This window comes from Armigeres subalbatus, unplaced genomic scaffold, assembly GCF_024139115.2.
Source record: "Armigeres subalbatus isolate Guangzhou_Male unplaced genomic scaffold, GZ_Asu_2 Contig1685, whole genome shotgun sequence".
In the NCBI taxonomy this organism is placed as follows: Eukaryota; Metazoa; Arthropoda; class Insecta; order Diptera; family Culicidae; genus Armigeres; species Armigeres subalbatus.
In genome coordinates, this window is record NW_026942489.1 from 69,133 (window position 1) to 81,344 (window position 12,212).

General features: G+C 38.3%; 1 protein-coding gene across 1 annotated transcript in view; it reads left to right on the forward strand.

Annotated features, from left to right (window-relative positions):
* LOC134203211 (dynein axonemal assembly factor 5-like) overlaps positions 1 to 12,212 on the forward strand; it is a 49,785-nt gene that overhangs the window by 4,543 nt on the left and 33,030 nt on the right. Inside the window, exons 2-3 of the mRNA XM_062678094.1 lie at positions 10,859 to 11,888; positions 12,013 to 12,088. Coding sequence (XP_062534078.1) covers positions 10,859 to 11,888; positions 12,013 to 12,088 — 1,106 coding nt within the window. The remainder of the gene's footprint in view (positions 1 to 10,858; positions 11,889 to 12,012; positions 12,089 to 12,212) is intronic.

Here is a 12,212-nt window from a genome sequence, read left to right on the forward strand (position 1 = left end):
TCTGAGCGCTGAAGAATAACTCGGATTGTGATGGTTTTGTGGAAAGCATTTTATATGATGAAAAATAATGATGATAATTATTTATTCTCCACTTATTCAACATGAATTGTTTAAAAAACAGATGCTCTCTAGAATTAACATGAAGTATTTAACTTAAACCTAGATTTAATAGAACAAATCGAATAAATTTTCAAAGTTCAAGGGCCAATGCGGAAGACAATTTAAAACGTAAGAATGGTTGTAAAACGAATATATTTGATGAATAAACATGATTTCATAAATTGTTTCAATTCTGCTCCTTGAATGGCTTAATATACTTTGGATTTCAACATTTTTCACGTGGGACAACTGTACGATTTGAATGGGATGTACAGGGGTTAGACAAAAAGGTTGAGATAGGTAAAATTATGTCGAAATTCAAATCAGTATAACTTTGCGTAGCATAATCCGTTTTTGATAAAACTGGGACCATCAGAAGCGGACACTCTTCTAGTATACTATCCTCCTGCAAAACCTGAGATTGGTCCTTGGCCACCGGAGATGTTCCGGGTTTTCCGAGGGTATGTTCAAGATGCCTTTTTTCAACTGCTTGTCATTTTATATGACGTTTCCTTTCATCATGTTTTATGCTTTATCCGAAAACTAGAACTAATATGCCGACCAATGGTGGCTGTAGATCGAGAATCCATCAAAACTATGCAGAGATATGAGCATTGCCGTAAAAACGGTTCCGGGAACATGATGAAATGATAACAGATCGGGATAATTCAAATATGAGTATCTAACTTCATGGCTTTGCAAGACGATGATTACAGAAACATTTCCAGAATGATAGTGTCCACTGCCACCCTTATAGCAGGTTCCAAGGGCCTTCCAGGAGGCCAGGTTTTGGCACTATCTGGAACCATGCATATATGGGTGGTAAAATTTATGTTTTCCCAAGACGATGAATATACGATCTTTATTAAAGATACATTTTGAGGACTGAATCTCTGGCCAATTTGTAACAGGTTCCGGGTGTTCTGCGAAAGTGACATTTGTTCAGGCTGTATGGCCAATCCCGTACCGTTTTCACGAAAATGGCCATATCTCTGCGTATACCTAACGGATTTTGGATCTACAGCCAGCATTCGCTAGCATATTAGTGCTAGTTTCTGGGGAAAGCATAAAACCTGATGGCAGTAAACGTCATATAAAATGACAAGCAGAAGAAAAAATGCATTTTTAACATACCCTCGGAAAACCCGGAACATCTCCGGTGGCCAAGGTCCAATCTGAGGTTTTGCATGAGGACAGTATACTAGAAGAGTTTATGCGTCCGATGGTCCCGGTTTCATCAAAATCGGATCATTCTACGCAAAGTTATGCTGATTTGAACTTCGACAAAAAATTTCCTATCTCAACCTTTTTGTCTAACCCCTGTATATATAAAGTAGAAAAACCTTAAATAAAACATGGATTGGTAATACATTAATTCATCCAAAATCCAGTTTAAATTATATCACATTCACATGATTCGATTTTGTTAGAAGCTGTATCATTGATTGTCGAGCAGAACGCAATGGCTCCGTTTCCATTTTGAAAAAAAATTAAATTGCTGAGTTGCCCTTCATACATGGAGATACTGGTGGAAATACATTTTAGTTCGATAATATTTCTTGAAAATTGGTCCAATCGTCCTTTTTTATTTATTTGTGAGAATTCCCAAAAGTATCTAAATTTGTCTATCAAATCTCCGTTCGATCATAGTACAGAATCAAAATACTTTTTAAACTTAAAAATAAATTGAGGAATAGTCTGATTCCCCGAAGAACGGCGCACCCAACTAATGAATGTAGCTTCGCTCATTATCCTTAATGAGAGCTTCAAATATTCTTCGAAAATCCCTTTTCACATTTTTTTTTTAATATTTTTTTTTCGTAGACACTTGTTTAGAAAAAAATGTTCGATTGTCGCCACACAAATGCTTGATTTCGCAAATTAAATTTTAAAACTCTCCTTGAATTCAACCCTGTATTAGCGTGCAAATGAGGAAACATGGAAACGTCAAGATATATTATCTTGCTGCAGTCTGAACACCTCGTAATAATTGGATACCCTCACACTTAACAAAGTCATAAATAAGCCATTTTATGAAAGCTCAAATGACAGGAGACCAAACACTAATATTTACATTTTACAAGGAACATTTGCGAAAATGAAATGAAATGATGATGATGATGACGAAATGATGATGGTTTACATACAAATTTACCAAAACAAAGACCGAGCCGTCCAGTCAAAATTTCGATCAGCTGTTCGAATCTGTCTCATAAAATGGCTTATAGCCCAATCTGAATAGGCTATTAGGGTCTGTCTCAATTGGATAATTAAACTGAAATTAAACTTAAAAGTGACATTTCTATAATTATCGAATAACCCTGCACGCAGAGCAAGATTACTTTTGACAGATATCGAATCATTTTCCATCGATGTCCTATTGGAATTGCTGGGTAGCACCAGTCATTCTTATAACGGGGTGATTTTTTAATTTTCGAACTGTCACTTTTAAGTTTAATTCTCCAAATGAGACAGACCCTTAGAATATATCATAAAACCGCACTTTCTTAACAGAACACTCGCGCAAGTTGCGATACACCTATCCGGTAGTTTACGAAACCTAAAACCGGAAAAATCCTATCGGTAGCACCAGCCGAAAAAAAACCTTTACGATATCAAAGACAAAAATTCGCTGTCAGAAAATCAAACACAACCGAACGCGCGCAAGGCTTACTTCCTGCTCCAGTCGAGCACATCTGTATATGGCATGGGCGTAGCCAGGATTTCGAGAAGGGGGGGGGGCAACTTTTTTCTAAATCGTAGTTTTATAGTAGTTTTATAAAAACACATGAATATTAACACATGAAACCAACTCCAAACCAAATCGAAACAATAATGATTAAAACAATAATGGATTTAAAAATGCGTGATTTATTGCTCATCAGATATTTTTGATTAAAGTGAGAAAAATATTAACGAACTTAGTATTCAGAAAGAATATAAAATCGGCTATAACAATTATTATAAAAATCCTGCATTCTTCCATAAGTCTTGTCTTATGCATTCTTCCATAAGTTTAAGAAAACTAGAACCATACATCTGAATTTCTAAACAAATCCTCTCTGAAATAATATTTATTATAAAATAGGCAGAAAAATCAATAAGCTTTCTCCAGGAATTCCTTCGACAATTGCTCCTGGCATTCTATCCGAAATTCTGTCAGGGATTCTTCAGGAATGCCTCAAGCAACTTATTCGGCAGTGTCTTCAAGGAATTTTGCCGGGAATTGATCCGAAAATTCCACCATTATTTACTCCAAGAAAATCTTCACGAACTTCTTTACAAGTTCTGCAGAATTCTCTGCAATAATTCAAATAATTTCGTGCTGTTTCCCATAATTTTTCTAATAAGAATATTCCGTGGAAATTCCGCAGAATTGCCAGTTAACATTCCTGAGAACTTCACGAAAAATCTTCGAATTTCTTGTGTAAATTCCTTAAAATTTTCCGTGAATTGTTTCGAATAATTTCTTGTGAAAATTTCAAAGAATTTCTCCAGGAATTCCACCGGAAATTTATACAGAAATTATACCGAAATCAACAATGGAATTCTCGGAGGAATTCCTAGATTAATTCGCAATGAAATCCTGAAAGAATTCCGGTGGAAACTTCAAGATTTCCATTGGGAGATCCTCCAGGAGTTCCACCGGCATTTCCAATTTCTCTAGGATTTCCTTCGAGAAATAATTCCGGTAGTTCTATCGGCAGTTCCTCTGAAAATTCTTCCGGGAATTTCTGCAGAATTGGAATTTATTTAGGCTTCTTCAGGAATTTATATAGATTTTCCACCAGAAGCTCCTCTGAGAATTTCTCTGCGAGCTCCTCAGGGAATTCTCCGGGAGGTCCTCTAATGATGATGATGGTCCAGCTACATACCCCTAGAAAGGTTTCAGGTAGACGAGATTTGTCTATAAGATGAATTATCTAAGTTTTTTTTCCGAGAATTCTTCTGGTAGTTTCCCCGGGGTTCCTTTGAAAATTCTCCCGGGAGTTTCTTCAGAAATTCTTCCAGAAAATTCCTTCGAGAGTTCCTCCGGGAATTCCACCAGCAATTCATCCGGGAGTTTCTCCGGAAGTTCCACCAGAAGCTATTCCAGGAAATTATTCAGGCTTTTTTTCAGGAAATCATTTAGGTTTTCTTCCGAAATTAAGCTGGAAATTCCTCCAGAAGTTCTTCCGATAGTTTCTCTGGGAGCTCATCCGGGAGGTCCTCTAGGAATTCTTCTAGGAGTTCCTGCTGAAATTCCTCCGGGAGTTCTTACGGGAGCTCCTCCGGCAGTTCCTTCGGCAACTCCTCCGGGAGATCCACCAGCAGTTTCTACGAGAATCCCTCCGGGAGTTTCACCGGCAGTTTCTCTCTGAAAAGGAACTCCCGGAGGAACTCCAAGAGTAATTTCCGGAGGAACTCCCGGGGGATTTTCTATAGGAATTTCCGGAGAAATTATCAGAGGAATTCTCGGAGGAACTGCCGGTGGAACTTCTGGAGGAATTTATTGAAGAACTACAGGAAAAATTTCCGGAGGAAATTCTGGAGTAACTCTCGTAAGAATTCTAGGATGAATTCCCAAAGGAACTTCCGTAAGAATTCCAGGAGAAACTCCTGGAAGAATTCTTAAAAGAACCTCCCGGAGAAATTCTCCGAGGAACTTCTGGAGGAATTTGTAGATAAATGCATAAAGAAATCCTAATGAATTCCTGGAAGAAAGCCTGATTGAATTCCCGAAGGAACTACTGATGGAACTTCAGAGGAATATCCGGTGGAATACCCTAGAGGAAGAGAAAAAATATTTCTGAAGGAACTTCCGAAATCCCATTTCCCGTGAAATTCCTGCCAAATATCGTCCAGGAATTCCCTGTAAAATTCCTGGAGGTATTACCGGAGAATTTCTTGGAATAAATCCAGGAAGAACTCCCGGAGGAACTCCCACAAGCACTTCCGGAGGAATTCCCACATGGAAGTCCTGAAATAATTCTTAGAGAAGTTCCTAAAGGAATTTCCGAAAAAATATCTGAAGGAATTCCCAAAAAAATACCAGGAGGAATTAATGCAGAAATTCCCAGATGAAATCCTGAAAGTATTCCCAGATGAATTGCTGAAGAAAATCCCTGCGGATTGTTCCGAAGAAATTTCTGGAAGAACTCTTGGCAGATATCCGAGTAAATTCCGAATGAAGTCCGGAAGGAATTCTAGTACACTTCCGCGGAAAATCTCCCGGGAAAATTCCTGAAGGAATTCCTGGAGAAGTACCTGAAGAAACTCCCGAAAAAATACCTGTAAGAATTTCTGGGGAAATACTTGGACGAATTCCAGGAGAAATTCATGAAGATATTTCTAGAGGATTTCTTGGAGAATATTCTGAAGTAATTGCGGAAAGAATTCCAGATTGGAATGCTAGATGATTTCGCTATTGAATGTTTGGAGGTATTCCCGGAAAATTTCCTGGAAGTAATCCCGGAGGAATTAAAGGAAGAGTTCCGAGAGGAATGCCCGGAGAAGTTCCTAGAAGAATTTCCGAAGGAATTTCTTATAGATTTACAAGTGAAATTATGGAGCTAAATCGGAGGATTTCCATCATAAATTTTTGAAGAAACTTCTGGTAGAATTTTGGGAAGAAATTCCGTATGTATTCTTGACGGAACTCTCGAATGCATGCCTGAAGGAAATGCCGGATTTTTCCTGAAGAGCGAATAACCGAAGAAATATCTAGAAGTAAATCTTGGAGAGAAGAAAAGAAATCTTCAAGGAATTTCCTCGTGAATTTCCTAAAAAAAATTAGTGGGGGGTTTCTAGATAAGGTGGAATTACAATTACATGAGAAGGATTTTTGAACGATTTTCAGAGGAATTTGTAGATAACTTTCCGGAGGAATTCAGAAGTTCCCAGAGGAGCTTCTAGAAGGATTTCAAGGAGAATTTTTGAGTCCGAAATGTTTCGAGTTGTTTTGAACTTTCATATATTATGGATCCTGGATGCCCTAATAAGTTTTGGGAATCTTTTGAATTTCAACCACCTATTTCTGTATATGATTGGATCGTAAAGTGCACATGTTTAAGGGAATTCATTTCAGTGCCAATCTTTCCACAATTTAGGGGCGACGGAAACCCCCTGCCCCCCTTGGCTACGCCCATGGTATCCAGTTTTCCGCGAGCGGTAATGGCCGCCAGCTTGCCTGCGGGTCAGTCTCTGATTTGACGTTTTTGGAGGTCAACTGCACCCACCGCTCCGAGCATTCTGACCAATGTTACATTTCAGAAGGTGCTGATTCAGTGAATCCAAGCCTTTTCGTATACCACATTGATCAAAATGCTCGAATGGTGGGTGCAGTTGACCTCCAGAAACGTCAAATCAGAGACTACCCCGCAGGCAAGCTGGCGGCCATTACCGCTAGCGGAAAACTGGATATGGGGCTCCATATACAGATGTGCTCGACTTGCGGTTAGCGGCAGTATAATCCATTTTATAAAAAGCTGAAATGACAGAAGACCTAACACTAATATTTACATTTTACAAGGAACATTTGCGAAAATGGAATGAAATGATGATGATGATGACGAATTGATGATGGTTTGCATGCAAATTTACCAAAACAAAGACCGAGCCGTTCACTCAAAATTTCGATCAGCTGTTCGGATCTGTCTCGTAAAATGGCTTATTGCTCTATCTTTCTATCACACGGAAATTCTACTGTTTCCGTCAAAAGGAGCACAACCCAAAACTATGAGTAATCCTGCTTTTGACGGAAATTGAGTAAAATTTCCGTGGGAAGAAAAGAGATGGCAATACAATTTTACTCAGTCACTGAGTAGGTGAAAGTTAGAGTGTGTCATATGCCGCCTATAGGGCTCTGCACAATAGAGGTTATAAACTATAGAAGACGATTGTCGCTGCGGTTCCCTTTGTTATCGTTCCCAAAAATGTTGGGTACCTATCTGTCAAACCGTACTGATTTTTGCTTCGTTGACATTTAGTGCCCTATCTTCGCCAGCAAAAGATGTTTCGCCAGTGACGACAGCGACAACCTTCCTCTATAGAGATGAGTGACGTTTAACGCTCGCACACTGATGTGCAATTCGGCATGTGTAAATACATGTTTGTTTTCCTTCTGCTCATAACCTCAAAATTGATCGAGTCATCACGATGGTTGCGAAGGAGTCAAAAAATATATGGAAATATACTCATTTTTACCCAAACTTTGCTGAGTAGCGCCATCTAGGAGTGTTTGTTTTCCTTTTATCGCCACTCACACATTCGGACGTGAGAATCTCAATAAGCCATTTTATGAGACAGATTCGAACAGCTGATCGAAATTTTGAGTGGACGGCTCGGTCTTTGTTTTGGTAAATTTGCATGTAAATCATCATCATTTCGTCATCATCATCATCATTTCATTTCATTTTCGCAAATGTTCCTTGTAAAATGTAAATATTAGTATTTGGTCTCCTGTCATTTGAGCTTTCTATAAAATGGCTTATAGTTTATTACCTCTATTCTCTGCACGGAAAAATCTGTTTCTCTTTCTTTCATACATTTTGACGTTTACTGGCCTTGTTGCTTTCTAATTTCTTCGCAGCGAGAAAGAGACAAAGCAGTCCGTGCAGTGCGCTATAAAAAAATCTGTGCATATTTTACGATTATGTATTAATTATTCGTCAAATTTGTACAAAACATATGATAGAAGCACATAATTCAAATATATGTTTGGATAAGAATGACAAGAAATCTATCGAGAGTTTAAATTGGGATAAAAATGCTACCTGTACAGTGCAAAGGTTGCACTTAACTGAATTTTCATTTATTACGAAAGCATAATAGAGCATACATTATTTGTAGGCGTAACTAGAGTCCCAGTCTAGGGGGGGGCATGGCCCTAGCTTGTGAGGGATAATATTCTAAGGCGATATAGAGCAGTTCACGCATGAGATGCCAAGGATTTTTTATGCCATTTCTGCTCATTTGTCTTGTTGTTAACATCACTCTATATGCGAATAAATAAACTGATTTCTATTAATGGCGTGATATAGTCTATACGTGTCAATTTTTCATTTCCAATTTTCTATTTTCTAAATCAGCTTTGCAGTTTTTGGATCTCTTCATTTACGTTTCAATGATATGCGGAAAGCTTTGAAAACGTTTTTATAAAGTACTTTCTTCCTAAATTAATGATAATTGTATGATATTCCGATTTTTTAAAGCACTTTGCATCCTGCAAAAAACACATTTCGAAAGAAAAAAATTTAACATGGTGAGACGGTGAGCTGAAAAGTCTAGGAAAATCCCTCACTTAATAAACCTAGAAACAAAGATAATTTGTTGACATTGTGGGGTCCATAAACAATTTAATGCAATCTCAATCATTGTAAGAGTTTAATAAGAATTGCCGCTCCGCAAAGCATCATACATGATTGAACCTACCAAGTAAAAAACTAATTAAAAATCCTAATATCTGCACTAATTTTTGAGATTTTGTGAATTTTTTGTCAATTTGTTTTATAATTCTGGAAATATTTAAATGATTTTTGGAAAATTCATTGAGATTTAGAAGGTATTATTGAAATATTGAATAAACGACGCAGGAGCTCACTTCGGGTTTCAACAGGAACTACAATATTCTGTGAGAAATTCTTGTAAGTTTTCGTCAGAGTTTTAAATTTCTGTAATTACGCATAGTTAGTGGGAATTCGAATGGACCCTAAAATGAACAAAACTAGAAATAAAACATTTTTTTTTAAATTTTAGTTTTTTTAAATTATTTTATAAGTTTGTTACCATTCACTCCACTAGTTAATAAAAACAACTATTCTTCCTTATTCCACAATTTCATATCTGTTCATATCTATACATTCTGTATATGTGTACAGTAAGACTGGAAAATGCATATCTGTTAAGTTAGAAGAGACCGAGTTTTGTTGAGCAGTGAAATCAAAACATCTGGCAAGTATAGGATATTCTACTTAACACCACAGATAACAGACATTGATGCTAGAACAAATTTTATTGAAAATCCTGTGTAAACTTTTGAATTGATATACGTTGGCCCACTACTGCCATCTACTCAACTGATTGCGGCAGTACCTAAGGATGCAGCTGAATTACAACCGTCGAACGCAGCCAATGCATTTGACAGCCGCAATCGGGCTGCGTTTTCAACGTTTTCAATAACAATGATCTTTGCGCCATCTCCAATCGATTGCCAAACGCGGTTCCAATTTAAAATACATTTGAATTAACGGTTGCGGATGTTTACACACGTATGGGATGCCAGCCTCAACATCTGTTATCTGTGTTAACACCTTTATAAGAATTTGCTAAACTATTTTGCGGCATACTTGAATAATATCCAATTGATTCTAATCTCTTATTTCTATTTTGGAAAGGTTTTACACAAGAATTATCGTTTGAACTATCTTTTGCTGGATTTAGGAGCATACAATTATAGGGGCCAATAATATAATGTGTAAACAGTCACGACTATTATTCTTTAAATTGTAGTCGAAAAAGTTCCAGATTCGTTTCAATCTAACCGTAGTTAGATGTCAGAACAGGAATGTATATTTTTGCAAATAATCTTGTTTTTCAACTTAGTTTAATTAATAAACTAAGGAAGTGCTTGGCAATTAAAATCTGACAAATGTATGGACTTGACATTTTGCAAGGACAAGTTCGCTACTTTTCTGAAAAAAAAATATCAAAGAAGACATGCGATGCAATGAGGAACGAGGAAATATTTTTGTGGTATATGAAAGTTTATTATTTTGTAAGAGTTCAGTGCGTGTTGGCTCTTGTTTCCGACGGCAGAACGATCGCGCGATTTGCCGAAATTCTGTGTTTTGTTAAGCCCATAGTCCGATCTGGCCAGTTTTCAATAGAAAACAATGGGAGAGTATTCTGCGTCGAATGCAACTTGTTGCGAGCAAATCGATTGAGGATAAGTGCCTGAAAAATTAGTGACATTTTTTTTACTCAATTTTTCTATTAAAAAAGTGGTATTTTGGCCATAACTTCCAAGCCCATAGGCAGATCTGACCAATTTTCAATAGGAAACAATGGTAGATTCGAATGGGGGGGGGGGGGGGTTGGTGGTTGGCACAGGTGGGTCTGGGGAGGGCCAGGCCCTTCCGGCCCCTCCTTATTTACTCCAATGACTTCCACAGAAGGCTGGAAAATAATAAAAAAAAAACCTGATTAATCCACCTAGCGGTGATGGTGCCTTTCTCGTGCATTATAAAAATAGTATTTTGGCCATTTCTCTTGAGCCCATAGTCCAATCTGGCCAGTTTTCAATAGAAAACAATGGGAGAGTATTCTGCGTCGAATGCAACTTGTTGCGAGTAAATCGGTTGAGAATAAGTACTTGAAAAATGAGTGACATTTTTTTTTGGGCGGGTGCGCACAGACGGGTGCGGCGGGTGCGCATCCCCACAACACGCAGTGGCCAGGGTACGGGTTGTCAATCCGTTGGACATCGTCCCTGCAGCGTCCTAAAACCCAAATATCCTAATTTTCATGGAATATGCCGCTAAGAGCAAAAATGCAAAAAAAGTACATTTTCCCATACTAATTTCCATACAAATCTATAAAACGATGCGGAATGCGACGACGCAACCAATCGAGCCCATATTTTGCACAGTTGATTGGGGTCCCAAAACGATTAAGAAAAACTTTGATCTCAGCTGATTGGATGAAGTTTACGTTTTCCATACAACTGCGCCTCACTCTAGTGGTAATCTAATCCAAGCGATCACGATTTCTTCCATTGCAGTTTGACCGATGACACAGTCGAAGTTCGCGATGATATTTTTGTCCGTTGGAAAGAGGCTGGTGAATTATATTATAAAGAGAATGAAACTGAATTATCTAAGTTGAAACTAGTCGATAACACCTCTGCTAGTTATCCATCAGAATACGAACGTCCTACTTTGCCATGTCGAGCGATTGTCCAAAGAAGTCTAAGAATAATAAATCTTGTACTGCATGAAATGGAAGAATGGAAAGACGATATAAGGCTGCATGCTACAAAATTGCTGAAAATAGTGATTTTGCATGCCGAGAAAACGTTTTCCACTCTATTTCTAGAAGTAAATCCCGTGCTATGCAAAACATGCATGGATTCCGACAAAGATGTAGCAGCCGAAGCGCTAAAAGTAGCTCAACTTTGTGGAGTGATGCTAGAATACGATACATGGAGCAGACATGCACAGACAGAGTTCTCCAAATTCCACACTATTGGTCACCTCAAGTGCTTCCATGCAATGTATCACTCCGCCGGACTTGACAGATTAAAGGATCTAACAAAAATTGCCTGTCTTCTAACGGATACCGAAGTGTGTCATCAAATGCATGAAAACTACCAGCATGAATTGCTGAGCTTTTGCGAATCTCTCATCATTGACTTCCATCGCGTGTTCACCGCTAATGAAATCGAAGGACTCGCCACCGAGACCGACCGCCGAAGCACGGAAAAAATGCTCTATACCGTTATCCTGAAAACGGCAGCACTTTCTTACGAAGACAGCCAAATCGTTCGCGACCGTGCATTGCAAGTACTGGCCAAGCTCAATCCGCAAACTGGGCAGCTACACGAACATCATCTGGCAGACGTCATCAATTCGCTAGAGAATCTTGAATCATCCAACTCCGATGCAGCGGAAAGCATTCTACTGCTGGCAGGGGCGGTGTTCGTATGTGGATTCCGACGGCCGTACCATGATGCGCTCTGTACAGCACTGGAAACGGCCCTCAAGCACGCGATACCACAAGGGAAAATCAAACTTTTCAGTTCGATATCTATCGTGAGTATCGTTGCATGCGAGCAAATTGATTGCACAGATTGGTATTTCAATCTTTTCGACTATGTATAAATCAAGCTGTCCAACACTTGAATCGTTTTCGGTTTTGTTTTTCTTTTCCGTTTAGGCGATGTTGCGGTGGACTGAAACAATGACCATCTCGGTGGAAGACCAATCGACAATACTGGATGATTTTATTAAAGGTAAGATATCATGAAGGGTGAATTAATCTACGGTAGATCTCATACCAGTAGTTTTCATAATGTTTAAAAAATTCACGAATAATTACTATAAAAGGTGTCATTACCTTAGGGTATCCATAATGCC